Genomic DNA, 27,051 nt, shown 5'->3' with positions numbered 1-27,051 from the left:
ATAGATAGATAGATAGATAGATAGATAGATAGATAGATAGATAGATAGATAGATAGATAGATAGATAGATAGATAGATAGATAGATAGATAGATAGATAGATAGATAGATAGATAGATAGATAGATAGATAGATAGATAGATAGATAGATAGATAGATAGATAGATAGATAGATAGATAGATAGATAGATAGATAGATAGATAGATATCAACTCCAATGTTGTTTGTATATACTGTCTATACTGTTTCATAGATAGATAGATAGATTGATGAATGGATGGATGGATGGATACTACTCATAATTACCACTAAATATTAGCAAAAGTCTTTACCATATGTACACCCATAATCATTCTTTATTTACCAAAATTATGTTGGTGCTCTGAGCCTGAATATTTTATTTTCAAAGAACTAGACATTAAGAATTCAAGCTCATCTTTTTCCAAAACAACTACCAATTATGTGCAGTTCAAAGCACAAAAGTGGTGCCAAGCACAAATTCATCTGTTCTTAATAAGCAGTTCTCTAACTCTGCACATGCACTTCGGCCATAACTTACTGTTTGCCTTGTTGGAGGACAAAAAAAGATCTCCACACAGCGCAAGTGTTGACTTTGGCTTTCAGACAAGCACACGTTTAGCACACAGTGGAGTGCGACGTCATAGCTCTTGTCCTCTTATATAACGTAACAGTAGATAGAGGGGAAACAGCGCTGTCAGCGAATCCCTGCCGGTCCTCCTCTTGCTTCTCCTGGCTGTTGCCAGTGCAAGGAAACACTCAGCCATGGAATTTCCTGCAGGGCTGACAGAGACGAGAACTGAGCTTGTTTCTGTGACTCGACATCAGGCTCTGTTTTCACAAAACAAAACTTCAGTGCAGCAGCCATATGCTTTTTTATTAGTACTTTTTTATATGCTGTTGGGGGAAAAAGTAATCAGTATTTTTGTCTAAACATCCTTTATAACCTTTATATATATGTCCCCTTTTGCTGCCAAAACAGTCCTGACCCATCGAGGCATGGACTCCACTAGACCCCTGAATGTGTGCTGTGGTATCTGGCACCAAGATGTTAGCAGCAAATCCTTTAAGTCCTGTACGTTGCGAGGTGAGGCCTCCCTGGATCGGACTTGTTTGTTCAGCACATCCCAAAAATGCTTGATTGGATTGAGATCTGGGGAATTTGGAGGCCGAGTCAACACCTCAAACTCATTGTTGAGCTCCTCAAACCATTCCTGAACCATTTTTGCTGTGTGGCCAGGCGCATTATCCTGCTGAAAGAGGCCACAGCCACCAGGTACGACCGTTTCCATGAAAGGCTGTACATGGTCTGCAACAATGCTCTGGTAGGTGGTACGTGTCAAAGTAACATCCACATGGATGGCAAGACCCAAAGTTTCCCAGCAGAACATTGCCCAAAGCATCACACTGCTTCCGCCGGCTTGCCTTATTCCCATAGTGCATCCTGGTGGCATGTATTCCCCAGGTAAGCGACACACACGCACCAGGTCATCCACGTGATATAAAAGAAAACGTTATTCATCAGACCAGGCCACCTTCTTCCATTGCTCTGTGGTCCAGCTCTGATGCTCACGTGGCACTGTGTTGGCACTTTCGGCTGTGGACAGGGCTCAGCATGGGTACCCTGACTGATCTGCTTCTATGCAGCCCCATACGCAACAAACTGTGATGCACTGTGTATTCTGACACCTTTCTATCAGAACCAGCATTAACTTCTTGAGCAATTTGAGCTACTGTAGCTCGTCTTTTTGATCGGATCACACGGGCCAGCCTTCGCTCCCCACATGCATCAATGAGCCTTGTTCGCCGGTTCTCCACTGTTCCTTCCTTGGACCACTTTTGATAGATTCTGACCACTGCAGATCAGGAACACCCCACAAGAGCTGCAGTAACCATCACAATTTGGCCCTTGTCAGACTCGCTCAAATCCTTACGCTTGCCGATTTTTCCTTCTTCTAATACATCAACTTTGTGGTCAAAATGTTCACTTGCTGCACAATATATCCCACCCACTAACAGGCCGTGATAAAGAGATAATCAGTGTTATTCACTTCACCAGTCATAATGTTATGTCATGGCAAAGTTATGCCTGATCGGTGTGTGTACAATTATTGGCACCCCTAGAATTTTTTATAAGCAAATTATCTCTAAAGTAAACATATCTCTGAAGTATATTCCCATCACATTGAGAAAAACCAAAGAATATAGTTCTGATGTGCAGCAAAAGATTGAAGATCACAAAATAGAAAGTGGATGTAAGAAAATATAGCTAAAGCATTGAAAATTCTCATTTCCACCATCAGGGCAATAATCAACAGAAGTTCCAATCAACTAAAGATGTTACGAATCTGCCTGGAAGAGGACGTGTCTATATTGTCTTAATGCACGGCAAGGAGGAAAATTTGAGTGGTCAAAGATCACAGCTGGAGAATTGCAGAGATTAGTTGAGTTTTGGGGTCAGAAAGCCTTAAAAAAATCAAACAACCCCTACATCACCACGTGTTGTTTGGGAGGATTTCAAGAAAAATCGTCCTTGCTCATCCAAAAACATACTCCAGCATATTCAGTTGTCAGACAGGACTGGGACTTCAAACAGGACCGGCTTCTATGGTCAGATGAAAAAAAAAAAAAATAATAATAATAATTTGCAGCAAACCCACCAGATGGGTTTGGTGCAAACAGGGTTAAAAAGTACCCCATGTCCACGGTTAAATATGCCGCTGGATCTTTAATGTTGTGGGCCTATTTTTTTTTTTTTTGCTAAAGGTCCTGGATACATGGCATCATGGATGCAAATACCAACAGATAAAAAATCTAAACCTGACTGCCTCTGCTAGAAATCTTATAATGGGCCGTGGTTGGATCTTCCATCAGGACAGTGTTCCAAAACAAACATCAAAATCAAAACAAAAATGTGTCACTGAACTCAAAATGAAGCTTCTGCCATGACCATCCCAGTTCCCGCAATACCTCTGTATTCTGTATAGAGCAGTTTATTTATGCATTACAACAAATGAGATCTTTTAATGTCTGGTCAGTATTTATTATTAATCATTGCTATATGGGTGGCATGACTGAAGTGCAAATGCGAAAAGTATTTGTCCTAACTTCCCATAGTAACCACAGTAATAATACAAAAACATTCATTTTAATTTGTTTTAATAACATACTCAAATAGTGGTAAAACAATTCTGGCCACTGACATATCCCTTTTCCAGAGCATGTTGGCTGTATATGAAATATTGTTGGTGGTTAGAACTTATTCTATCCTATTGCTGCTTTCCTGTGGCTGCTTTTTGAGATCCAGTTTTTCAAGATCCCATGATTATGGAATGGTTCTGGTGTTACAGAGGTTTGTGAAGGATTAAAGCGAAGGGACAATGTTTACCATGTGGGAAACTGGAAACAGCAATGCACAAATGGTATCTGCCCTGAGTCTAAGTGCGTTTTTTTCCACGTCTTGCTCTGCTAAACTCTGCTGTCTCTCACATTGTGTGCTCAGGGCTTTCCAGGAGATTATGGGGAGCGAGGACCACCAGGACCTGATGGTAACCCTGTAAGTAGTGCTACATCAACCTCAAACTTCAAACTTCAGTTTTCTAATGCTTAGAGTGTTTTAACCATAGATGTTTGAGGTTATATTTATTATCAGTTTTGGTGTATCAGAATATTGTCACACAGCGGGAGAAATATTCACCAAAAAAGTAATCCCAAAATCTCCTAGCCTCTGCATGCCCTTTTTCTGCCTGTCATACACTGTTATGGACATATGATTATACAAGCTGACCGGGCCACTTAAACCACTAGACTCTAATAAATACCTTTGATTTCTGCTACCACAATAACACACACAAGCCAGTTGGGCGTCCATGTGTGCCGCTCAGCATTGAATATTTCCTGTAATGAGGAAATCAGCTGTCACTACAGGAGACTACAGCAGAAATCTGTTTCTTCCATTACAGGGGTTGCTTCACTTCTGATCGTTTTAACATATTCTTTACCTAATATTTAATCCTTTCTGTGTTATTCATGTTTCCATGTACCATAATATTGTAATAAGTTATTTTTTTCTGTCACTTATTTGCATATTATGAATTGCTCTAAGACATAAATGTAATATTTTAGTAATGTATAAAATGTGTATTGTTAAAAATTATTAGTACAATCTGCAGAAAAGAAAAGTGCAAAACCACATTTCACCAGCTTGTTAGTGTTATCTCCTAAGCCAATCATCACAATTACTTACAGATAGCAATTCGAGCAAACCTCTAACCTCAAATATTAAACAGCACATAACTCGTCCCACACCATTTAAGTCTTGTGACTGAATTAAATTAAGTTAAATGAAATGTTGTTTTTCCCAACCCAGATGATTTTATTTCTTCTGTAGAACACAAATGGAGGTAATTAAATATCTGTTTAGGTAATCGGTACAATGACAATTTATAGAGATTTACTTCAGTTCTTAATAAAGCACCCCAAAAAGTATGTTCTTCTCTGACATGCTCTGATATTTTTTGTTGAAAAAATATCCTAATCTCTTAAAGATTAAGAGTTAAAAAGTAGCGTCTAGTCCAATAGGTGGCAAAAAATTTCACCTGCTGCTTCTGCCCACCATCAATTGATGCATTTCAAACACCTTTACCTGTTAAAATTGCTTAAATATCCAGTTGTTTTTCTCAGAGCATTTTTGGTTTGATTGTATATACTGCCATTATATTGAGTTCACTCCACTGAATATTTATTAAATTATGTCCTTTTGTGTTCTGCAAAAGAGAGTAAGTAATGGGAATGAGTAAATTAAGTTTAGTTTTTTGATTGAACTGTCCCTCAAAGTTCTTATTATGAGTAAGTGTTCTTAATCTAAAGTCATCATGACATGTAATTAATTATAAATTAATGTTGTAGGTCTTATTGTGAATAAGTTGTCCATGCATATGTTTCTTTTTTCTTTTTTTGACTATAATGTACAGTTAAAATGTCATATCTTTTGCTGAAACAACAGACATATCTCTGGTGACATATGCCATACTTCTCCAATTACATGGGTGTGTCTCAATCAACTTCCTAGTTCAGTAGTCAGGGCACTGATCAGAGAGTTGGCCATTTTGGGTGCTCTCAGTGGCAAAATCCTTCTAGTGCACCAGCACTGAAACATTGCTAGTTAGGTAATTAACATAATCTAGCTAACAATTTATTTACAGCTGAAATGTTGCATGTATATGTCTCAAGTAGAGTATTCATAATGTATTTTAAATAACATTAAAAGTTATATAAGTTTTGCTGTTGTTAAAAAAAAAAAAACAGTAGTGTCCCTCTGTGTAGTGAGCCAGGGTCCTTACTGTCCTTACCAGTGCCTGAATTTGTGTACACGATATACTGGGTTTAGATTGAGACGCACCCTTTGTCTGCATAAACCCCACCCCTTTCTTACATTTGACTGCAAGCTTGTATTCAGCTCTGCCTCCATCTAATCAACAGCTGAGTAATATAATCCATGTATTTTTCTTTTTCAATAATCCATTTCACTTGGATGTACGTCACAATATAGTATAAAAGATCTTCCGTTACATTGCAACTTTAAGGTTTTTGTAATGTCTGGATGCAGAATATCATTAAGATTATCTGGTAAGGTCAGTTTACTTGGGCTAATTACAAGCCACCAGAAACATCCTAGAAACTTTTCACAACTCCCAAGCATCAACGTGGAAACACTCCAACTACTCATTTCAAATGCACACTCATGTGAACTAACTTTGTCCTCGCTAACCCACTTTAGCTTTCTGTAGCTGAGCCAACAGTAGCTTAGCTTAGTGCTAACCTGACCACCTGATCCTGTCAACGCTGCTGCACTGTAACCCTAACCATATCACAAAACGGACATGACATGCACGCCTTCACATCAATCCTTTTCCTTCATCAGCAGTCACTCGGCAAGAGCAGCCGACCCCGTAACATCTCTCTGCTCTGTTTCAAAGAACAAGGAAAGCGAAAATACACAGGGGATTTTTTTGGCCTGCCGCTGAGGGAGGAAGTTGGTATGGCAGGTAGCTGCCGACCAGGCACGCCACACAACAAGCCCCTCTCTGTACTCCACAGCACGTCTCTTTCATTTGCTCACTGAGGGGTAGATGCAAGCCACAGATTAGCTTGCCATCAGGGAGGAACAGAGGTTTCACCCCCCTTCTCCAGCGTCCTCTTGGGCCAGTAACGCTCAGTGTCTGTTCTCTGTTTTTCACAGGGAGAGATGGGTGCCCCAGGTCCTGTTGGCATCCTTGGTTTTATTGTAAGTGAAACAACATTAAGTTATTAAAGGGTTATTTCACCCAAAAATGAAAATTAATTACTCACCCCCATGTTGTTCCAAACCCATGAGACCTTTGTTCGGAACACAAATTAAAATCTTTTTGATTAAATCTGAGAGATTTCTGTCCTTCAGTTTGCAACTGACACTTCACTTCAGAAAGTTCATTAAAAGATTGTAAAACTAATCCATATGAATTGAGTGGTTTAGTCCAAATTTTCAGAAGAGACTTGATTGCTTCATATGATGAACAGATTGAATTTAGGCTTTTATTAACTTTGAAACATTGATCAGCAAACATAAACAGAAGCTTAACTGAACCTGCTTGATGTGCGAGAACAAATCTCATTGGTTCTCACGGAAGCTCAAACGTGCTGCGTCACACACGAGAATGAACCTCATTGGTTCTTGCGGAAGCTCAAACGTGCTGCGTAACACATGAGAATGAACCTCATTGGTTCTTGAGGAAGCTCAAACGTGCTGCGTAACACACGAGAATGAACCTCATTGGTTCTTGAGGAAGCTCAAACGTGCTGCGTAACACATGAGAATGAACCTCATTGGTTCTTACGGAAGCTCAAACGTGCTGCGTAACACACGAGAATAAACCTCATTGGTTCTTGCACGTCAAACGAACATGTTTCATCTTCCATTTACCATAACTGATGTGTGAGTTAATGAATGTTTATTTGTGAATAAAAGCCTAAATTGAATCTGTTTAACGTATAAAGTGATCGTGTATCTTTGGAAAATTTGGACTAAACCGCTCAATTCATATGGATTAGTTTTACAATCTCTTTATGAACTTTTTGAAGCGTCAAAGTGGTATACTTAGCTGTCAACGAGGGGACAGAAATCTCTCCGATTATATAAAAAAGATCTTCAATTGTGTTCTGAAGATGAACGAAAGTCTTACAGGTTTTGGAACGACATGAGGGTGAGAAATCAATGACAGAATTTCCATCTTTCGGTGAACTAACCCTTTAACATCTAACCTAATGGTTATGGTACTTTCCTTGCTGACAGTGATTTCTGTTGGCATGTAAAAAATAATTTTATGCTTTTTATGTTTCATGGCAGGGTGATATGGGTCCTGTTGGAATTGTGGGTCTTCCTGGACTAATAGGACCAAAGGTGATTGCATTGAAATTATTATGAACATTCATGCTGAAAAGTCTGTTTCAAACTAGCCTAAAGGGATTTGCTAGTCTTAGCTGATTTAAGATGGTTTGGCTGTTCTCCCAGCCTGATAAGTACCCAAAAACCTCTTAAACCAGAAAAACAAACCAGCCGAAACAGTTTGGCCAGGCTAGGAGAAATCAAAGGAAATCTTTGTACACTACATTGGAATAACAAAAATAATTTTGACAAGATTATTTTAACATAGAAATGACACAAATTAACTTTAAACAGATATCAATATTAGGATAGAGCAAATACGCATCTCTGCGTAAAAATCAGCAAAAAATCCAGCATTGTGACTTTCTTTTTCAACACATTTAATGACCAACGTATTAATATGGATTCTTTTATAACAGCAAATATTGCAGACATATTGGTTAAACTTAATTCCATTTGCATTCACAGGACATCAATTCGTAAAACAATGGCCTATTGTACCAGTTTTTCTTAATAACATTTGTCTCTTTGGTGTCTTGCAGGGTGTGCCAGGAAACCCAGGGGAGCCTGGACTGAAAGGTGATAAGGTGATCTGAATGCCCTTTATTAGCTTTTGCTTCTTCTGTATTTGATTGCACAGAGCCACTTTTGGGTGAGACAGAGGTCAGCTGTAACATACCACAAGCAATCAGTTTGGGTTCAGTAGATGGGTATTTTTTCAAAGGAAATTGATACTTTTATTCAGCAAGGATGCATTAAATTGATCAAAAGTGACAGTAAGGACATTTATAACGTTACAAAAGATTTCCATTTCAAATAACTGCTGTTCTTTTGAACTTCCTATTCATTAAAAGAATCCTGCACAAAAAAATTAAGCAGCAAAATGGTTTTCAACATCGATAATAATAATTTCAACATGGTTAATAATGATAATAATAATTGTTTCTTAAGCACCAAATCAGCATATTAGAATGATTTCTGAAGGATCATGTGACACTGAAGACCATCACAGGAATAAATTACATTTTAAAATAATATAAAATAGAAAACTTATATTTAAAAAGTTATATTATACACCTTATTATATAAAGGTGTACTTTTTACTGTGTAATTATAAATGTAAGTACTGAGAAATATTAATTAACAACATGTACAACTGTATGGGTTAGAGTTAGGATTACTGTTTGGTTTTGGGTTAGTTGCATGTAATTATGCAAACTTTACTGTTATTCCAATAGCAAGCACATACTGTATGATGTGTAACAAAGGCACTGTAAAATAAAGTGTTTCTAATTAATGCATACATTTGACAGTAATACTGTTTTTACCATATTTTTTGATCAAATAAATGCAGCCTTGGTGAGCAAAAGAGACTTCTTTCAAAAGCATTTTACCAATCCCTCACTTTTGAACGTTTCTGTATGTTAGAGTGATAACACTTACTCTGCACATGCTCAGTAGAGTTCTCTCTCTGTCTGTGATTGTAAATAAACAAAAAAAAAAATTGATTTTGAGATATTTGAGACTTTTATTTTAAAATGCCTGCTGCTCCCCATTTCTGTGATAGTCCATGTAGTCTCTCTGTCTGCCAGCTGGCCAAGTGCTGACAGCTCTGTACTTAAATGTCATATTTTGTTGCTTAACAAGATATACACAAGGCTTTGTTTTGGACAGCTACTCTGATCTCCATGTCTATGGTTAACTTCAGGCAGATTGTAACATGACCATAGATATAGTAGAACTTGACTAATGCTGTGATTGAGCTGCTGGGACATCCAGACTTAAAGTGGGCATGAAACGGACGGGTAACACTTTACAACGTGGTTCATTAGTTAACTACATTAGTTAACATGAACTAATAATGAACTGCACTTATAAAGCATTTATTTATCTTTGTAAATGTTAATTTTCAACATTTACTAATACATTATTAAAATCTTGTTAACATTAGTTAATGCACTGTGAAGTGAACTAACATGAACAAACCATGAACAGCTGTATTTTTATTAACTAACGTTAACAAAGATTAACTAATGCTGAACAGAGGTTTTGTTTATGGTTAGTTCATGTTAACTAATGCATTAACAATTTTAACTAATATAACCTTACTGTAAAGTGTTACCAATGGAAGTTGTGTTAAGGCCTGTTTAAAACAAAAACAAAAACGATAACTATATTAGCGTCCACACCAGTGGACAATTACATTGTGTTTATTATAAGCACATGCTGCAGTTATGCAAATGCTCGATGACGGATTCTAATTGGCTGTCAATGTTTTTATAATTTATCAGCTGGACAAAAAGAGTTCTGAAAGTGATTCCAACAATATTGTTTCTCTGTGCCATTATCGTTATAGTTGTGCTTTGTGCTATTATTTTATAATTCCAATTTTTTTTAGAACTATATATTTGTATCGTTATCTTGGTGTGAACAGGCCTTTAGACTTCCGTATTTTGACGTGGCTTCTCGAACAAGAAAAATGTAGGGAAGAGCTGATTTTGTCCATCAGGAATTTATTTGATCGTTTTGGTTTGCTGCGATCTCACATATGAGTGACAGGTTACCTTAAACGTCATCAGAGAAGAGAAGAGATAGAAGGAGCAAGAAGGTTTATAAAGGAAGTAGGGAGGAAGCTGATTTGATTAAAGTTTATTAATTAAAAAAAATAATGATGTGCTGCAATACTACTATATCCTATAAAAAACAAGAATTATCCATTTTGATTTCATGGTGACTTTAAGGCCATAGTGTGACGTTTTGTTGTCTCTGTTGACAGGGTGAAGTCGGGTTGCCAGGTGAACCAGGGGAACCCGGATTTCAAGGTGACAAGGTATTTCAGCTAACGGCTTTTCTCTTGATTTATTCACACAGAGTCTATGTGTATATGTATGTGCATGCATTTGTATTTGTGTGCATTGAAAAACCCCAAATAGAGTTTTTTTATTTGAATAACTATGTGCTGATGATTAATTGAATTTTCCAGGGTATTCAAGGCTCACCAGGTTTACCAGGAATTCGAGGAAAGCCGGGACCACAGGTTATTCATAGGCTTTTTTACATTTCATTGTGTTTTACCATGTTGATTTATCTGTTTTTAGTGCTGATTTGAGAAAAAGCCAAATTATACCAAGCTCTTTTGTCTTTAGGGGAAGCTTGGAGATCGAGGCCCAGATGGTTTGCCAGGCCCACCTGGCCCTGAGGTAATTGTGCTGTCACTTTAGGCCAAGTACTTTACAAAGACAGGTCATTGCCTTGTGTGCATTTAAGGACTAACGGTTTCTTGTCCTACACTACACATCTAATTGCAATCCAGCTGTGTCTATTGTAGGATCATATTCCTCCCCATCTGTAATTAATTTCTCACACAAACTCATGCACAAACACAATAAAATTAAGTGAAAGAGCAAAAAAAAAAAAATGGATGAGAAAAGCCTTGGAGACATTTCAGCATGTCTTTCAGCTGCACACAAGTGCACTTTCATGTTTTAAGTCTGCAACAAAATGTAGCCAACTCACAGACGTACTACATAAAAGTGTGATTGTAGTGCACTTGGCTTTAGTAGTTCCTTCATTTTGTGTTCATTTAAAGTCATTGCAAAGAAATGGGCATATCATTTGCTCACACAGTCCTCAAATAACTTTCCGAGTGAGAAGTTGTAGTTGTGAGAGAGAGAGGGAGGGAGAGTAGAGTAGCTGTGAAAGAACGAGTTTTCTTAGATAAAGTATAACGATATATGAATCAGAAAAGACTTTCTCTTGTTGTCTAATGTTTTCTCAGGGTTTTCCAGGGGATATTGGACCACCAGGACAGAATGGCATTGAGGGCCCAAAGGTGTGCATCTCTCTTCTTCAGAGTTTCCCAAAATTTGTCATTGGGTCCCATATTGTAAAATGGTGGCAGATAAGCTAATGTTTAGATACTTTCCAGGGGAATGCAGGAGGGAGAGGGATTCCAGGGCCTAGAGGAGTTCCTGGGCTTGAGGTAGGACCAGCTCATTCCTAAACCAGTGGATAGCCTGACAAGGAAAACTGTATATAAATCCTGAATTTATAGCTGTAAACCTGTGTTCAACATAAACATGTTTATCTGATAAGTATCCTTGGTGTATATAACTATATGTGTCATTTAAAAACAAAAAAAAGTCATTTAATGAAAATAAGCTCAATACATTACAAAACCATTTGTAAGTCTATTGGCATACACAAGGAAGCAATTTATAGTCAAAATAAGAATGTGTAATAAGACCAGTTGTAAGTATAATTGATAAATAATTGATTATAATAATAATTATTTATAATTGATATTTAGAGAATGTTTTTTTTCTTCTTATCACTAACATTTAGATATTTAAATCAAATAAAACACCAACAATAAAAATAACTTGCTAGGTTAGCTGACAACAAGTTGTCACACAGAGAATTCTGGTTAATATAAATTTACGTTTTTTTCAATTATAAAATGACGTCCTTGATTTTATCCGATTATCCTTGTATTTTACTGTAAAAATTACATTCAATGTCTAATTAGATCAATTACAGTTTTTCACCGTATAGAGTAATGGAATGTACCGTTAACCATTTAACAGGTTTTTAACCATAGCATTTTTACAGACTTTAACATTCAAATTGTTAACAAATTTTATAGTGTATGACCAAGAATATAATGTTTAATATCTCAGAAACTACACCACATTGTACAGTGATCATTCCTGTTTTAACACTCAAATGAATGTACACTATTATATGGACAAAAGTATTGGGACACCTGACCATTACACCAACAGGGACTGTAATGACATCACATTCTAAATACATAGACATTAATAGGAAGTTGGTCCCCCCTTTGCAGCTATAACCGCTTCCACTATTCTGGGAAGGCTTCATCCAGTAGAGCATTTGTGTCAGGCACAGATTTTGGACGAGAAGGCCTGGCTCACAATCGCCGTTCCAATGGGCTCCGTTCATTCCAAAGGTCAGGTCAGGGCTCTGTGCAGGCCTGTCAAGTTTTTCCACACCAAACTCATCCAACCATGACTTTACGGACCGAGCTTTGTGCACTGGGGCACAGTCATGCTGGAATAGAAAAGGGCCTACTCCAAACTGTTCCTACATAGTTGGAAGCATAGTATTGTTCTGAATGTCTTAGTATCGTGATTCATCAGTCCACAGAACACATTTCCACTCCACGAGTCTAGTGGCGGCGTGCTTTACACCACTCCATCCGACCTTGCATGCAGCTGCTCGCCTATGGAAACCCATTCCATGAAGCTCTCGCCACACTGTTTTTTGTGCTGATATTAATGCAAGTGCAAGTTTGGAACTCTTCAGCTATGGAATCAGCAGAGCGTAGGCGACTTTTCACACCATGCACCTCAGCACTCGGTGACCCCGCTCTGTGACTTCATAGCTGAGTTGCTGCTCTTCCTAAACGCTTCCACTTTCCAATAATTCCACTTACCATGGAATATCACAAACTGACTTAATGCAAATGTAGCATCCTATTACAGGACTTTGCTTGAATTCACTGAGCTCTTCAGAAGGATCCATTTTTGTCCAGGTACTTGATTTTATATAGCTGTGACAGTGGATCTGAATTCAAAACACCTGAATTCAAGAATAAAGAGGTGTGTCTCAAATAATTTTGTCCATATTGACCTTATGCACCAGACAAACAATCATGCAGCCATCTTTAGTATTTTGTCTTTGAACTTCCTTTTTTGCGTTAGCTCTGTATATTTCTATGGCATCGCTGTTGAAGAGTAATTGGTGAAGTGGATTTACTTATTGTAGAGTTAACGAAAGTTATCATGAGCATTGTAATGTTTGAAGCGGATATCATAACAAATGTCAGTTGAACAGGAAGATTTTAAATCTGCAAGATTCTTGCCTTTATGCTATGGAAATACAAACCGGAAGACAAAACACAATGAGCGCAGTGCTGAAAAGGAGCAGGGCTACAAGGTCTATAGTGTATATTAAACATACTGTATCTCAGCTTATTGGAAGCTCATTAGAATCCCACAATTTAATTTAGTTAAATTTCTAAAATAATAATGATCTTTTTTTTAAACCACAGGGAGATCAGGGCCCACTAGGACCAGCAGGGGCTTCAGGACTAGAGGTGAGTGCCCTCTTGAGATACCCACTGGATATCTGGAGTTAAACTTGACTTATCTATTGCCACATCCACATTAGCCTTATAGAGTACTGACACTACAAGGAACTCCCCGGCTCATGACCGGAGGCTTTCCTTCATAGCTATTGATGATGGTTCATGTTTTGTTATAATAAGCTCTGTTGAATGTACATCTCCAAATTTGAAATGTGGTATGGTTGCTTATGATGCTTGTAGTATTTATGATCAATCTATTCCAGCCTGTTCATTTTGTAATTGTGGCGTCAGCAATCATTTTGCTTGGCAACTGGTCAGCAATGCCTCTTTTTCTTGTAATTCTATTATGTTATTGAGCATTTAGGGTAATAAATAATATGCATCGCACACTCCTCTTGGTGTATGTCACTCTGCAATTCTTTTATAATGTGTGTTTCAAACCCTCCAAATATAAAACATTTCCTCTCTCCCAAAATCATTTCTCTAGAGTTTGCTGCTCTGAACGCTGCATCTGGACTTGACCCAGATTCAGCAATGATAGTATAAATTGTTGGGAAGAATAGTCTGTCCTCATGCCAAAGCCTGTCGTACAAACAGCTGCCTGTACCTGGCAGCAAGAGATGAATTCAAATGAACGGTTCATTGCAAGCAAGTTTTTCATGTACAGACCTTGCCAAATATCCCACAGTTCAGTCTATCCAAGTGAGGGTAGTATGGGTAATTTAGCTAATAAGACAGAGGGGTCAGACACTAGCTAATAGATGACCAGAGAAAATCCATCCAGGCTCCAACATAAACACTTCTTTGTGAGACTCAAGGCGACTGATGCTTTTGTTTCAGAGTTATTTAGTGAAGCTGCTCTCTCTGGGAGAGCTGATATGTTGGTGAGTGGAGGAGATTGATCCCAGGAACAGGAGATAATGAGATGTCAGGGAGCAGATTTAGATGATTGGAAGTCCAGTACTATGGGTCATTTCTGCTTTCTGTTTAGGGCAGACCTGGGAGGAAGGGTTTCCCTGGAAATCCAGGGGACGATGGAATGAAGGTAAGAATTCATGACAGCCAAATGACCACTATAATTTAGACTCAAATTTTCCGCTTAAATGGGTTAATTCAACTATGGCCCTATGGAAAATCTTAACTCTGACTACTTGATTTAATTTGTCCATTAACAATGTTAAACAATGTAAATACAGTACATTCACTCATTGTTTATTTCTTAAAAAGGCATCCTTTCTTAATGAAAGTTCCTTCCACTGTGTTATTTCATCATCACCTCATAAATGGTGTATCATGTTTAACAGCATTCTGTATTTTATATTCTGTTATTTTTTGTAATAAATATATTGAGGACTTTAAAGTCCCCGTGAAATCAAAATATTTTAGTATAAAATGTTAGCTTTGAGGTTTTCTATAAGCTAGTGTGATCCAAAACAATGACAATGACTATTTGCCATACTCAGGGTTTTATACAGAGGTCCCAAAATTGAGCTTGCTGGTAGGTTGGGTTTTTTGTTAATGTTTCTTTTCTTATCACATTGACAGTTACAAATTACATTACATTTATCACATAAATTATTTATTTTCAATTCAAAATGGCGAAATTAGGCAAGTTTATTAGTTTGCATTCCTGATTATTTCTGTCAGTCGTTTAGCATTTATCGTAAAACAGCTGTCAAATATTACACTTTGTTTCGCTAGTTACATATTATCTTGCGCTTTATGACCATTAACTGAAGTGTCGCGCTGGAATTCGAACTCAGCAGCTTGTGTTAACATTGATTTGATTGGTCATCTCAAACATTATGACATTGATGAGCGGTTTAGCAACAATATATAGGGTCATAGTTGAACACCCCTTAACTTTTTTTTGTTCCCAATAATTTATGAATGAGTCCTCTTTTTATTAGACTTAATTTTGTTGTTAATGATTAAATTGAACAACTAAGTGTGTTTTTGTACAACCCCAAATCAGAAAAAGTTGGGACAGAATGGAAAACGCAAATAAAAAAAAAAGAAGTGATTTCTAAATTTACTTTGACTTGTATTTCATTGCAGACAATATGAACACAAAATATTTCATGTTTTGTCTGGTCAACTTCATGTCATTTGTAAATATGCATCCTTTCCTGTCATTCAGACCTGTAACACATTTCGACCTGTAACACATTTAAAAAAAAGTTGGGACAGTAAAGCATTTACCACTTTGTAATGTTGCCATTCCTTTTCACAACACTTAAAAGACGTTTAGGGACTGAAGACACCAAGTGATGAAGTGTTTCAGGTGTAATTTTGTCCCATTCTTCCTACAAACAAGTCTTAAAGTGGGCAACAGTACGGGGTCTTCGTTGTCGCATTTTGCGCTTCAAAATGCGCCACACATTCTCTATTGGAGACAGGTCGGGACTGCAGGCAGGCCAGTCAAGTACCCATACCCTCTTCCTCCGCAGCCAGGACTTTGTAATGTGTGCAGAATGCGGTTTTGCATTGTCTTGTTGAAATATGCATGGACGTCCCTGGAAAAGATGTCTTCTTGAAGGCAGCATATTATGCTCCAAAATCTCTATGTACTTTTCAGCATTAATGGTGCCTTCACAGAAGTGCAAGTTACCTTTGCCAAGGGCACTGACACAACCCCATACCATGACAGACCCTGGCTTTTGGACTTGTTGCTGGTAACAGTCTGGATGATCCTTTTCTTCTTTGGTCCGGAGCACACGGCGTCCATTCCTCCCAAAAAATACCTCAAATACTGATTCATCTGACCACAGTACACGTTTCCACTGTGTGATGGTCCATCCCAGATGCCTCCGAGCCCAGAGAAGTCAACGGCGCTTCTGGACACTGATAACATAGGGCTTCCTTTTGGCACAGTACAGTTTTAACTGGCATTTGTGAATGTAACTACGTATTGTGGTACTTGACAAAGGTTTGCCAAAGTAGTCCTGAGCCCATGTGGTGATATCGCTTATAGATGAATGACGATTCTTGATGCAGTGCCGCCTGAGGGATCAGAGATCACGGTTGTTCAGCTTAGGCTTGCCCCCTTGTCCTTTACGCACTGAAATTCTTCCAGATTCCTTGAATCTTTTAATTATGTTATGCACTGTTGAATGTGAAATATCCAAATCTCTTCCTATCTTTCTTTGAGGAACATTGTTTTTAAACATTTCAATAATTTTCTCACGTATTTGTTGGCAAACTGGCGATCCTCGGCACATCTTTGCTCCTAAAGGATTAGACCTTTCTTGGATGCTGCTTTTGTACCAAATCATAATTACAATCACCTGTTGACATCACCTGTTTCAAATCACATCATTATTTAACCATTTTACCTCATTACTAGCCCTAAATTGCTCCTGTCCCAACTTTTTTTGAAATGTGTTGCAGGTCTGAATGACAGGAAAGGATGCATATTTACAAATGACATGAAGTTGACCAGACAAAACATGAAATATTTTGAGTTCATATTGTCTGCAATGAAATACAAGTCAAAGTAAATTTAGAAATCACTTCTTTTTTTTTTTTTTGCATTTTCCATACTGTCCCAACTTTTTCTGATTTGGGGTTGTATTACAAATGTTGTCCCTTTGCTCTAGGGAGAGCCTGGAATCACTGGGAATCCTGGGATGCTTGGTGAGAGGGTAAAGGAATTTTAATATACATTTCTGGTACCTTAATAAACATGTTTTTAACCAGAGTTAATTATCTTTGATTGTTTTTGTCATTTGTTTATTGTGTTCAAAAGGGTCTTATTGGTTTCATCGGACCTTTTGGTGAGGTGGGGCTTGCTGGTGAAAAGGTCAGTAGGTCATTTGCTTTGACAGCATGCAACCATGTGTAATCAAGTTAAATTCTGTTTAACCTTGGTTCCAGTTTCTGTGGCATGTGTTTTAAATCAAACATCAGACATGTATGTTGCTTTTGTATGATGGTCAATGTTGCCTTTCCTTGATGTTGATATTATTTTGTATTGTGCTGTTTGGCTTCGATGTATTTCTTGTGCTATCAGGGAGATCGTGGTGAGATGGGTCTGCCCGGGCCACCTGGAGAAAAGGGAGCGATGGTAAGGAGTAAGTCTGGATCTCGTCTCTGCTCTCAGGGGAACTCTAATACCCACTTAACCTTGAGCAGTCACTATAACTCAAACAGATACAATGGTTGGAAAGTAGCAGTGTGTGGGAAAATGCCTCATCAGCCATTTTCCATTCATGAGATAATCAGCTAGACCACTGCAAGAGTCATTTCCCTTTCAATGACATAAGGAAATTGTGGCCATTTGCTGTGTAAAGTGGTTTGGGCCACTCCGAAGAAATCCAAGAGCAAACTTCCAGCCTTTCCAAGAAGCTTTGTCGTCATTTCAATGTTTCAACAGTTCCAATAACACGTAAAACTGTCTGCATGTATTTGGTGCCCATGGCAATCCAAATAAAAAAGTTTGTCTTCATTTCCATTGTTAACTTTTGTGCACTTGCCAGAAATCAACATAGGAGTTTTCCTCAGTGTAGTTTTACACTAGTAATACATCATGCTTATAAGAGCCCTTTCTTCTACACTGCAAAAAAGTATTTTTAACATTGTTTTTCAACACTTGCAACACTGCATAAGATATTGAGGTTTTCATAGATTGATGTATTTTGTCTTACTACACTGGCAGATTGTTTCCACTTGTTTTTATCTTGTTTGTAGTCTCAATTAATGAAAAAATCTGCCATTGCAGCAAGATAAAATACATTCTTCTCTGAAAGCAAGAAAACAAGTAAAAACAAGTCAATATGTTATGCAATGTTTTTTCTCAAGTAAATGTATCTTGTTGAAAGGATTTTTAGATATTTTAAATACCCATTAATAAGAGGATTTGTACTCATTTTTAAAGGATTTGACTTATTAAATGACATAACAGTAATGAAACTTTTTTTATTGCCTCACCACCAAGTTTAACTGTTAATGCAATTCAGCACTCAAACTGATTTGGTACATTGGTACAATTAAACAATTACAACAGAATGAATACAATTACACTATATATTTTTAAGGTATCAGAGATTATTGCTTATATTAGAGATTATTCTACAATGGTGTGTCTGTGATTGTTGTTTTAGGGACACCCAGGAGCTCCGGGTGAGAGAGGTCCATCTGGACCAGCAGGTACACCAGTAAGTCGATGTTATGTATTCTATATAAACTTAATTTATTTATTCCTGGCCAAGAGTCTCTGCAAAAAGTAACAGCAGCACAGATTGTAGCTCTGTTTTGTGTCTTCCTTTGCTGTTGTAACTTCCAGGTTTCGTGCAATCATCTGGGACCTCATTTATGACCGTTGCATACACACAAAACAGGCCCTGGAAGACTTCCTACTCATAAGTTGTGATTTATAAAAACAAAATTGACGGGAAAATCTGCCCACCTCTATGCAAACTCTGACCCATGCGTTCAAAAGTTTTGAGGGAAAAGTGCTGAGGGACGGATGGCAAATGAGGGAAAACCACTTTAAATCCTCATTATGAGTCCCAATCAAAAATACAGTGCATATTCACAATAATAGTTTAAATAAATAAAAAATATTATATCTGATATACACATTTAGATTAAATATGCCATTCTCATTAGTTAAGCACTTACATGAAATCATTATCCAGAAATCACAAAAAAAGTATATTCTAATAAATATAAATATGTGTAGTGGATGCGATGCTTTTGAACACTTTTCCGGTGGCATGCTGTGTTTTAATGTTTTAACTACAGCAAGGATTGCTTGGGGTATGATAATAGCAGAATTCATGGTCTGAGAAAATATTTTTGCGTAAATAATGATCAATAATGCGCAATCAGGCCTATCTGTTTTTATAAAAAATATAAAGTAATTAAAAATACTATTTAGCCAGTTGAAAAGATTGAGAAAAACTTTCTCTGAAATTTATTTGATACTATTCTGAGGCAAGGATATAGGCTACTGAATGATTTTTAGCAATGGAGATGCGTGTACGCACACTCTTCCGCTGACTGGGTTTTGCGCAGATTCTGGCTTACGTATAGTTTTCTAAATCTGAAAACTTGTGTGCATATGCACACTTTTAGGATGAAATTTACGCAAAGTTTTATTAATGAGACCCCTGGTCTGAACCTTTCTAGGTAAATCCAGTGTATAGAATCATCTTAAAAAGACAAGTCTGTCTTATTTCATGCAATAATCAGCACCGTTTGCATGCTCTCATCACAGCTGTCCATGCGCATTGATGATAGACACAGACACTAACGGAATTACTGTCCTACTGAATGAAACCCAAAAACTAATTTCACTACTTTGCTCTACTCGCACAAACGTTGACATCATACAAGCGTTTGGCAGGAAATGCCTTTTAGAGGCACTCAGATGACCCTGTGAAAAGGGTAGAGTGCAGCAGAGTACAAACATAAACACCAGTCTTTGAAAGACAGAGCTTTCATCCTGCAGTTGTAATCGGGTCAAATGATGTTTGTTTGCCTGCCAGAGACTCTTGCCAGCTCTAGCTGTGTTTTCTGAGGGAACATTCTCTTGCTGCCTATTTCAGGACTCTGTTCTTGTCCTCTTTTCTGTGTTCTCTAGGGGCTTCCCGGTTCTAGGGGCCTCAGCGGCACCAGGGGACCCAAAGGCAGAAGGGTAAGAACCGATCATTATGGTATCAGTAACGATGATCCTTGCGTAAACCAGTGCTTTGGAAAGTCAGAATGTTCAAGCATTAAAAGTCAATTAAGTAAAACGGTATAATGTTCAAGCCAAGCTCATCTGCAGAAGTCTACATTTCACAACTTTATCCATTAATGTATTTTTGTAACCTCTCTAGATGATTATCACTGTATGGAAGCGATTCAAGTTCCAATAGGCCTGTAATGAGTTTTGCATTGGCATATAGTTCTGTCATCTTTGGATAGTTTAGAATCCGGCTGATGCAGTGGTTACTGGAATCTATATTGAGCTATATTTCATGTATATGTACAGTCAATGACAGTATCATTGCAGAAGACCTTGACAGATGGTGTCTTCACGTCAGCTCTGATTACATTACCATTAAAAACTAATCAAAATGATACAATTACACACCACTTTTATGTTCAAATTACCTGTATTTGGAACTTTATCCTCAAAACTTTAAGTATTGATAATGTCTACAAAGCACAATCTCAATACATTATCACTAACCTATCACTGATCAGGGAAAGTACTACTTTACATTAAGTTTTTAAATTAAAGCCCAACTGCATTTGGACTAGGGATTCTTTAGAAGTGAAGGAGTCAATGCCACCCACAGGGATCTGCTCCGAATCAAAGTGAGCAATTGGAGTTGAGGGCAAACAGAGGACAGACTTGCATCAGCTGGAGAGAAGTGGCGGTAGGCCTACTCATGAGCAGCTTAGATCATTTTGGATTTTCAACTGTGAAAATCAAATTTTAGTCGTTTGTCGCGCTGATGGGTGTTATGGGTAATGGGAACCTGTGAGGGTTGCTAAAGAATTGGGAAATTCCCAAGCCTGAGGATTGGATTATGTCAATGCTGTCAGATTTATGACGATTCTGAACAGACAAGAGCATTGAGTAGAAAAACTCTTCACGTCACTATGAGTTGCCATTTGCAAGCCATTTTACTTTCGTAGTTTGACGTATTTAAAAAATATTTCATGAGAATTGTAGATGAGTTGTAGGATGAGTTGGTTTTATTTCTCGGGAATTGATTGGATTGTAAAAAAGTGGCTTAACCATATCTAATAGTCTGCACGGCCTACATTATAAAGAGCACATTTTATTAAATGTCGAACCATTTCTTTGTAATATCCTGCATGATCAATCATTCACAATAAGACCAAGAGCACACATTAAGAAAGTTAATAGGGTCTAATGTGATTTCATGTGGACTTTTTCATTGAAGCTTCACACTTAAATGAATGTCACACTCATAATGTGTTAATTCCCTCTCTAATAGCTTGCAGGCATCCCATCAGAAATGTCAGCACTCATAGCAGTCTTTTCTCACATCACAAAAACACATTTTTAAAATAAATTAACCATTACAAATGAAACATTACTCCTTCAACAAACAAAAGATGAACGGCAGTACGGACTGAATTACCAATGATGGAGAACACTGGGGTCTGGGATTTGAGCCTCATTTTCGAAATGCTCAGTGCTGTTAGTTCCCATGGACATGTGCATTTATCTCACTGCTCTTCAGAGGCTATAATATTCATGTAATTTACTGAGGAATAGAAAGTCGTCTAACCTCTCGGACAAATAAAAAATTATTTGATAAAAATTGAATATAGGGTTAATTGTTCACTGGATGTGAAAGTTTTTTGAGAAAATTATATTGGTATATCGAGTATATTGGTGTATCGGCTTAGAAGTATGCTAATCAAATTTAAAAAAAAAATGTATTGTTGAAAATCTGTTGATTCAGAAAGACCCTTAAAGGGATAGTCCACCCAATAATGTTGTAATTTACTCACCCTCAAGTTGTTCCAAACATGTATGAGCTTCTTTCTTCTGTTGAACACAAAGGAAGATATTTTGAAGAATGTTGGTCACCAGACAGCTTACGGAAAAAATACTTTGGAAGTCAATGGTCTGGTTACCAACATTCTTCATCTTCTTTTGTGTTCAACAGAAGAAAGAAACTCATATGAACAACTCATATGTTTGGAACAAATTTAGGGTGAGTAAAAGATGACAGAATTTTCATTTTTGGGTGAATTATCCCTTTAAAGAATGTTTTATTTTTTACCCCATTTAGTCTGTATTCACCAAAGCGTTTTTCCAGAGGCTAGCGTATTTTGCAAATAGTTTTCGAAGGGAGCACCGCATTTTTAAAATGGCAGCAGCTTGACGAGGCGCTGAGTGTCTATTTCACCCTAAGCGCATTTTTTACTGTTCGCCATGAGTTGAGGAATGTTCAACTTTGGGTAAAATGCTGTGCTCATCACTGTCACTTTTTACCCAGCTGTCCAATCACAGTGGAGGATGGGCGGGACAAATACAACAGCAACCAACTGCCACATTCTGCTTGTACAACGTCAAAAGACGACAACAAGAAGCATAATAACAAAACAAAAGCCAATGCAAATAGTTTACATTGTATCAAAAATGTTTAAACAATACAGAAACAAGCCATCTGTGAAATATATCCGTGTCCATGTATATACCCTATCATAGAAAGCAAGGCGTCTCAACTGAAAAAAAAAGCTGTGCTGCCAAAGCGCTCTCAAGCGCCCACAGCTAGGTGTTTTCAGCAGAGAGCCTGGTGTTTTCAGCTGGCTAACAACGCTTTGGTGCACACACGGCCCTATGATTGAAGTTTCTGTCTAGGCCTGATTCCAATCAGTCCAAATATTGCCATTAGCCCATGAAAGGTCAAAGGTTTCCTGAATGACATCAGATCAGGAGAACAGAGGCAACAGTGTTGCATTGGCCCTCAAAACCAAGTGCTGTCAGAAGAGCACCATGCGGCTGTTCTTCGGCAGGAGCCACAGTGGTTGCAGCCATAATAATATCTCCATTGATCACTGTTTCCACCTTTCAGACAAAGAAATCCCTCAAAGTCAGAGATCACCCAGCTGTGGCTCTACATTTTTCATAAAGCTTATGAATCATCACAATGGAAATATAATGGCAGCTTTCCATTTCACTGTAACTGAACTTCCATGATGTGAAAGGCTAATGTTTCGCAGAGGTCTCTAAAGCTGCTTTCATTCAGGTTTTTGCCCCTGGTGAGCCGGAGATTTGACTCGTTCAAGATCATAAGTCATACAAATTACTTTGAATGAGTTGTCCTTTTGTTTTATGGGTTTGTCAACCTTTGACAAAATGCCATAATGTACATCTGCTAGATAGTAATAGTAACTCCTTCCTTTGACCCAGTGTATCACCTATTATAACTCAAAATGTCTTTGTTTGTACGAGTGTGCCCTCTGCTGTTCAACTAATTATTTTCTTACACCCATATGTGTCTTCTCAATGCCATTCCCGCTCCATTTATTCTATGCAGGGCGAGAGGGGACCAGACGGACCGATTGGAGAAAAAGGAGTGGTGGGAATGAAGGTGAAAATACTATGTATTGTCTTACAGGGATGAGACTGATTACAACATATTCTTAAGCTATTGTTATTAATAGACACCTTCTTTAGGACAAAGGACATGGAGGTGCACAATTAAAAAACCGACTCACTCTCAATGTTATATTATTGCATGGATTTTTCTTTGTTTTCACAGTTCTTTATAAGCACAATTAGAAGCTGTGTATGATAATTTTTATATTGATCTTCACTGGCAGATTATTTTTTTGGATCTTGAAACATTTAGCTTAGTAATTGTTAGAAATGTTATTTTCATGGGTTTATGTCATACTTTGTCAACTTCAAAAAGTATATCTGGCTGTGCATGATATAGCTGTACGAAGTAAAATAGTGAATGTTGAAAGCAGCATTGTGATGCTATTCTGTGTTTCAAGATGTAACTGACGTCCGCCATGCTGGCATGCACTGCATTTTCCCTACCACAGAACAAAACAACATATGAAACACATCTAAATTGTCAGCTCAACATTTTTATCAATCTTACAATGATGGAAACAGGGTGCATTGAAGGTTTATCCAAAACATTTCCAAAATGCTTGGGTTTGGTTTGATCAAACAGAACAAAGAAGGGTCATTTTATTTGATTCTCAGTGTGTTGCAATGGAAAATATTTGGTGACTGTTTTCGGTTCTTTCCTTTTTCTGCAGGGTCCCGAGGGTCCACCAGGAAAACAAGGTTTCAATGGACAAATGGTAAAACTGCAATTTTTATTTGTTTTATCTCCAAACTTCTGATTTAAACTGTCAGTTTGATATCATTGCATACTGGACAGTTTAAGGTTAGCTGAGTGCTAAGACTCTTCCTTATATTAGCATTTCACTCATCAAGATACTTTGTCATTTGATTAATTATACATTTATGCATTTTCACATATGCTTTTATCCAAAGTGACTTTCATTGCATTCAAGATATAGGGTAGACAGTGTACAGATGGAATAGAGGGACAGTTGAAAAACACCTTCACTGTAAAAAAAATCCCCGTAAAATTTACGGTAAAAAACCGGCAACTGTGGTTGCCAGACCTTTACCGTAAAAAATACGGCAGTAACGTTTTGGGTTTTTAGGGACAGCACCATATAATTTAAAGGTTTATAATGTAATAATTACGGTTAAAAAATGTTTTATTTTACAGTTCAAAACCGTATAATTTAAAGGTTTATATTGTAATGATTAAGTTTACACTGTAAACAATTTACAGTAAAAAAAAAACATGTTTCATTAACTGAAATAATGTTAAATTACCAACCTATTGAAATACTAATATCTGTTATGTACCTTTGATATATACGGACAACCACCAATCACAGTGGAGATGAGAATCACATGATGAATCAAAGCCCATCACAAGCAGCTTTTAAGAGGACAATACTAATATATAGAAGGTGCTCAGTTTCATTCACACAAACACTAAACACCATCATGGTAACACACGTGAAATTAAAAAAATACAATAAACATTAATTTAACAACATCAGATGTAACATAAAACCCTAATGTACATAACTGATTAGAAAAAACAAAGAAGAAACATAGTTATTGCAATGAAAATACATCAAATTTGAAGTGTCACGCAGGGAATTCTGGGAATGTCAATTTACGGGTTTTCACTGTAAATTACACTATGACTTGTTCTTTTTCACTTCCAAAAACTGTAAATTTAACGGTATTTTACCGTTTTAAAAATGAAATGTAAGGTAAACTCTAATACAGTCATTCACCGTATATAGTACGGAAACTTTCTGTTAACCAATTAACTGTTTTTCACCGTAGCATTTTTACAGTAAAATACCGTTAAAATCACAATCATTTTTTACAGTGTTGAATAACTTGCGCATGCACATTACTTCTTACTTGTGATTTGCTACACACTTGTAGTAGCATCATCTCTGATCATGGAAAACTACCATTCAAAAAATCACGGGTAAAGAGTGATGTGCATGCAAGTTATTTAAAGGGATAGTTCACCCAAAAATAAAAATAACCCCATGATTTACTCGCCCTCATGTCATCCTAGGTGTGTATGACATTCTTCTTTCAGACGAATACAATCGGAGTTATATTAAAACATATCCTGGCTTTTCCAAGCTGTATAATGGCAGCCCAAAATTTGCTTCCATCCATTATAAAAGTAATCCACATGGCTTTGGGAGGAGTTAATAAAGGCCTTCTTAAACGAATTGATGGGTTTGTGAAAAGAAAGAAAAAAATATATATATATCTGCCTTCTGTATTCATCTGAAAGAAGAAAGTCATATACACCTATATACAGGGTAATTTTCATTTTCATGGGGTAATTCCCCTTTAAGGTGTTTCAACTGTACGTGGTCTACCCTACATTCCCTGGGAATCGAACCCATGACCTAGGCATTGTTAGGTTGATTGATTAAATATTTACATGCTCAACCTACTGCACAGAACAGATCATAAAAGACCAGTAAAACATTTCACAGAAAAGAGTTTTGCTGCCAATGTTGTTATACAATAGATCATGGGTGTCTATTCTTTAGCATGTAAGTGGAGCACTGAGATTCTCTCTTGTGTATTAGGGTAAAATTGGTGAAACTGGTGAAACAGGACCAACTGGATTTACAGTAAGTTAATGAAGTAACTGATATCCTTATAATCATAAACTTTGTTAAATGTTCACGAAACTCTGAAAAACATCCATTTCTAGGGTGTTCAAGGGCCAACTGGAACTCCTGGAGCAAAGGGCATCTTAGGAGAACCTGTAAGTACATCTGTTAAAAGGAGTGATTCTGTCGTCTCTTTTTTTTTCAGTGAAACACAAAAGAAGAAATACTGAAGAATGTACTGGTTGCTCTTGTCCATTTAATGAATAGAGAATGTAGATGTAGCTTGCTCCAAAACACCATAAAAACTTCATAAAACAGATCAATTTAAAAATGTCAGGTTTGATGACGTCGTTGTGATGTGACTCAACTATTGTAAAGTAATATAATTTAAAATAAAGGTTTTCTATTTAAATATATTTTAAAATCTAATTCCTATGATAGCAAAGCTGTATTTTCAGCAGCCATATACAGTGTCACATGATCCTTCAGAAATCAGTCTAATATGCTGATTTGGTGCTCAAGAAAAAAATCGTATTATTATCAATGTGGATAACGGTGTTACTTGTTTCAGGATTCTTTGATGAATAGAAAGTTTAAAAGAATGGCATTTTTTTTTCAAATCTAAGGGCCAGATTTACTAAACAGGGCTAATTAGCATGAGAACACAATCCTATAAAGTAGCCGATTTGAGTGTAAAGTTATGCGCAGCCAGATCATTTCTGTAAAGATAAACGCTACCAAGAGCAGCGCAAATTAGCATCTGGTTTAAGACATGCTTTTTATTGGGTGTTGAAAAATGGTGCAAATACTAGTAAATTGAC

General features: G+C 37.2%; 1 protein-coding gene across 1 annotated transcript in view; it reads left to right on the top strand.

Moving 5' to 3' along the window:
* Positions 1-27,051, top strand: part of col27a1b (collagen, type XXVII, alpha 1b) — a 112,063-nt gene that overhangs the window by 56,717 nt on the left and 28,295 nt on the right. The window contains exons 13-32 of the mRNA XM_079815247.1: positions 3,520-3,573; positions 6,259-6,303; positions 7,402-7,455; positions 7,983-8,027; positions 10,217-10,270; positions 10,424-10,477; positions 10,587-10,640; positions 11,219-11,272; positions 11,369-11,422; positions 13,517-13,561; positions 14,544-14,597; positions 17,152-17,196; positions 17,301-17,354; positions 17,565-17,618; positions 18,655-18,708; positions 20,139-20,192; positions 23,569-23,622; positions 24,305-24,349; positions 26,204-26,248; positions 26,332-26,385. Coding sequence (XP_079671373.1) covers positions 3,520-3,573; positions 6,259-6,303; positions 7,402-7,455; positions 7,983-8,027; positions 10,217-10,270; positions 10,424-10,477; positions 10,587-10,640; positions 11,219-11,272; positions 11,369-11,422; positions 13,517-13,561; positions 14,544-14,597; positions 17,152-17,196; positions 17,301-17,354; positions 17,565-17,618; positions 18,655-18,708; positions 20,139-20,192; positions 23,569-23,622; positions 24,305-24,349; positions 26,204-26,248; positions 26,332-26,385 — 1,026 coding nt within the window. The remainder of the gene's footprint in view (positions 1-3,519; positions 3,574-6,258; positions 6,304-7,401; positions 7,456-7,982; positions 8,028-10,216; positions 10,271-10,423; positions 10,478-10,586; positions 10,641-11,218; positions 11,273-11,368; positions 11,423-13,516; positions 13,562-14,543; positions 14,598-17,151; positions 17,197-17,300; positions 17,355-17,564; positions 17,619-18,654; positions 18,709-20,138; positions 20,193-23,568; positions 23,623-24,304; positions 24,350-26,203; positions 26,249-26,331; positions 26,386-27,051) is intronic.

Source organism: Gobio gobio (assembly GCF_949357685.1).
Source record: "Gobio gobio genome assembly, chromosome: 4".
Lineage (NCBI taxonomy): Eukaryota > Metazoa > Chordata > Actinopteri > Cypriniformes > Gobionidae > Gobio > Gobio gobio.
The sequence above is the reverse complement of the archived record's forward strand: the minus strand, read 5'-3'. Positions and strand labels throughout refer to the sequence as shown.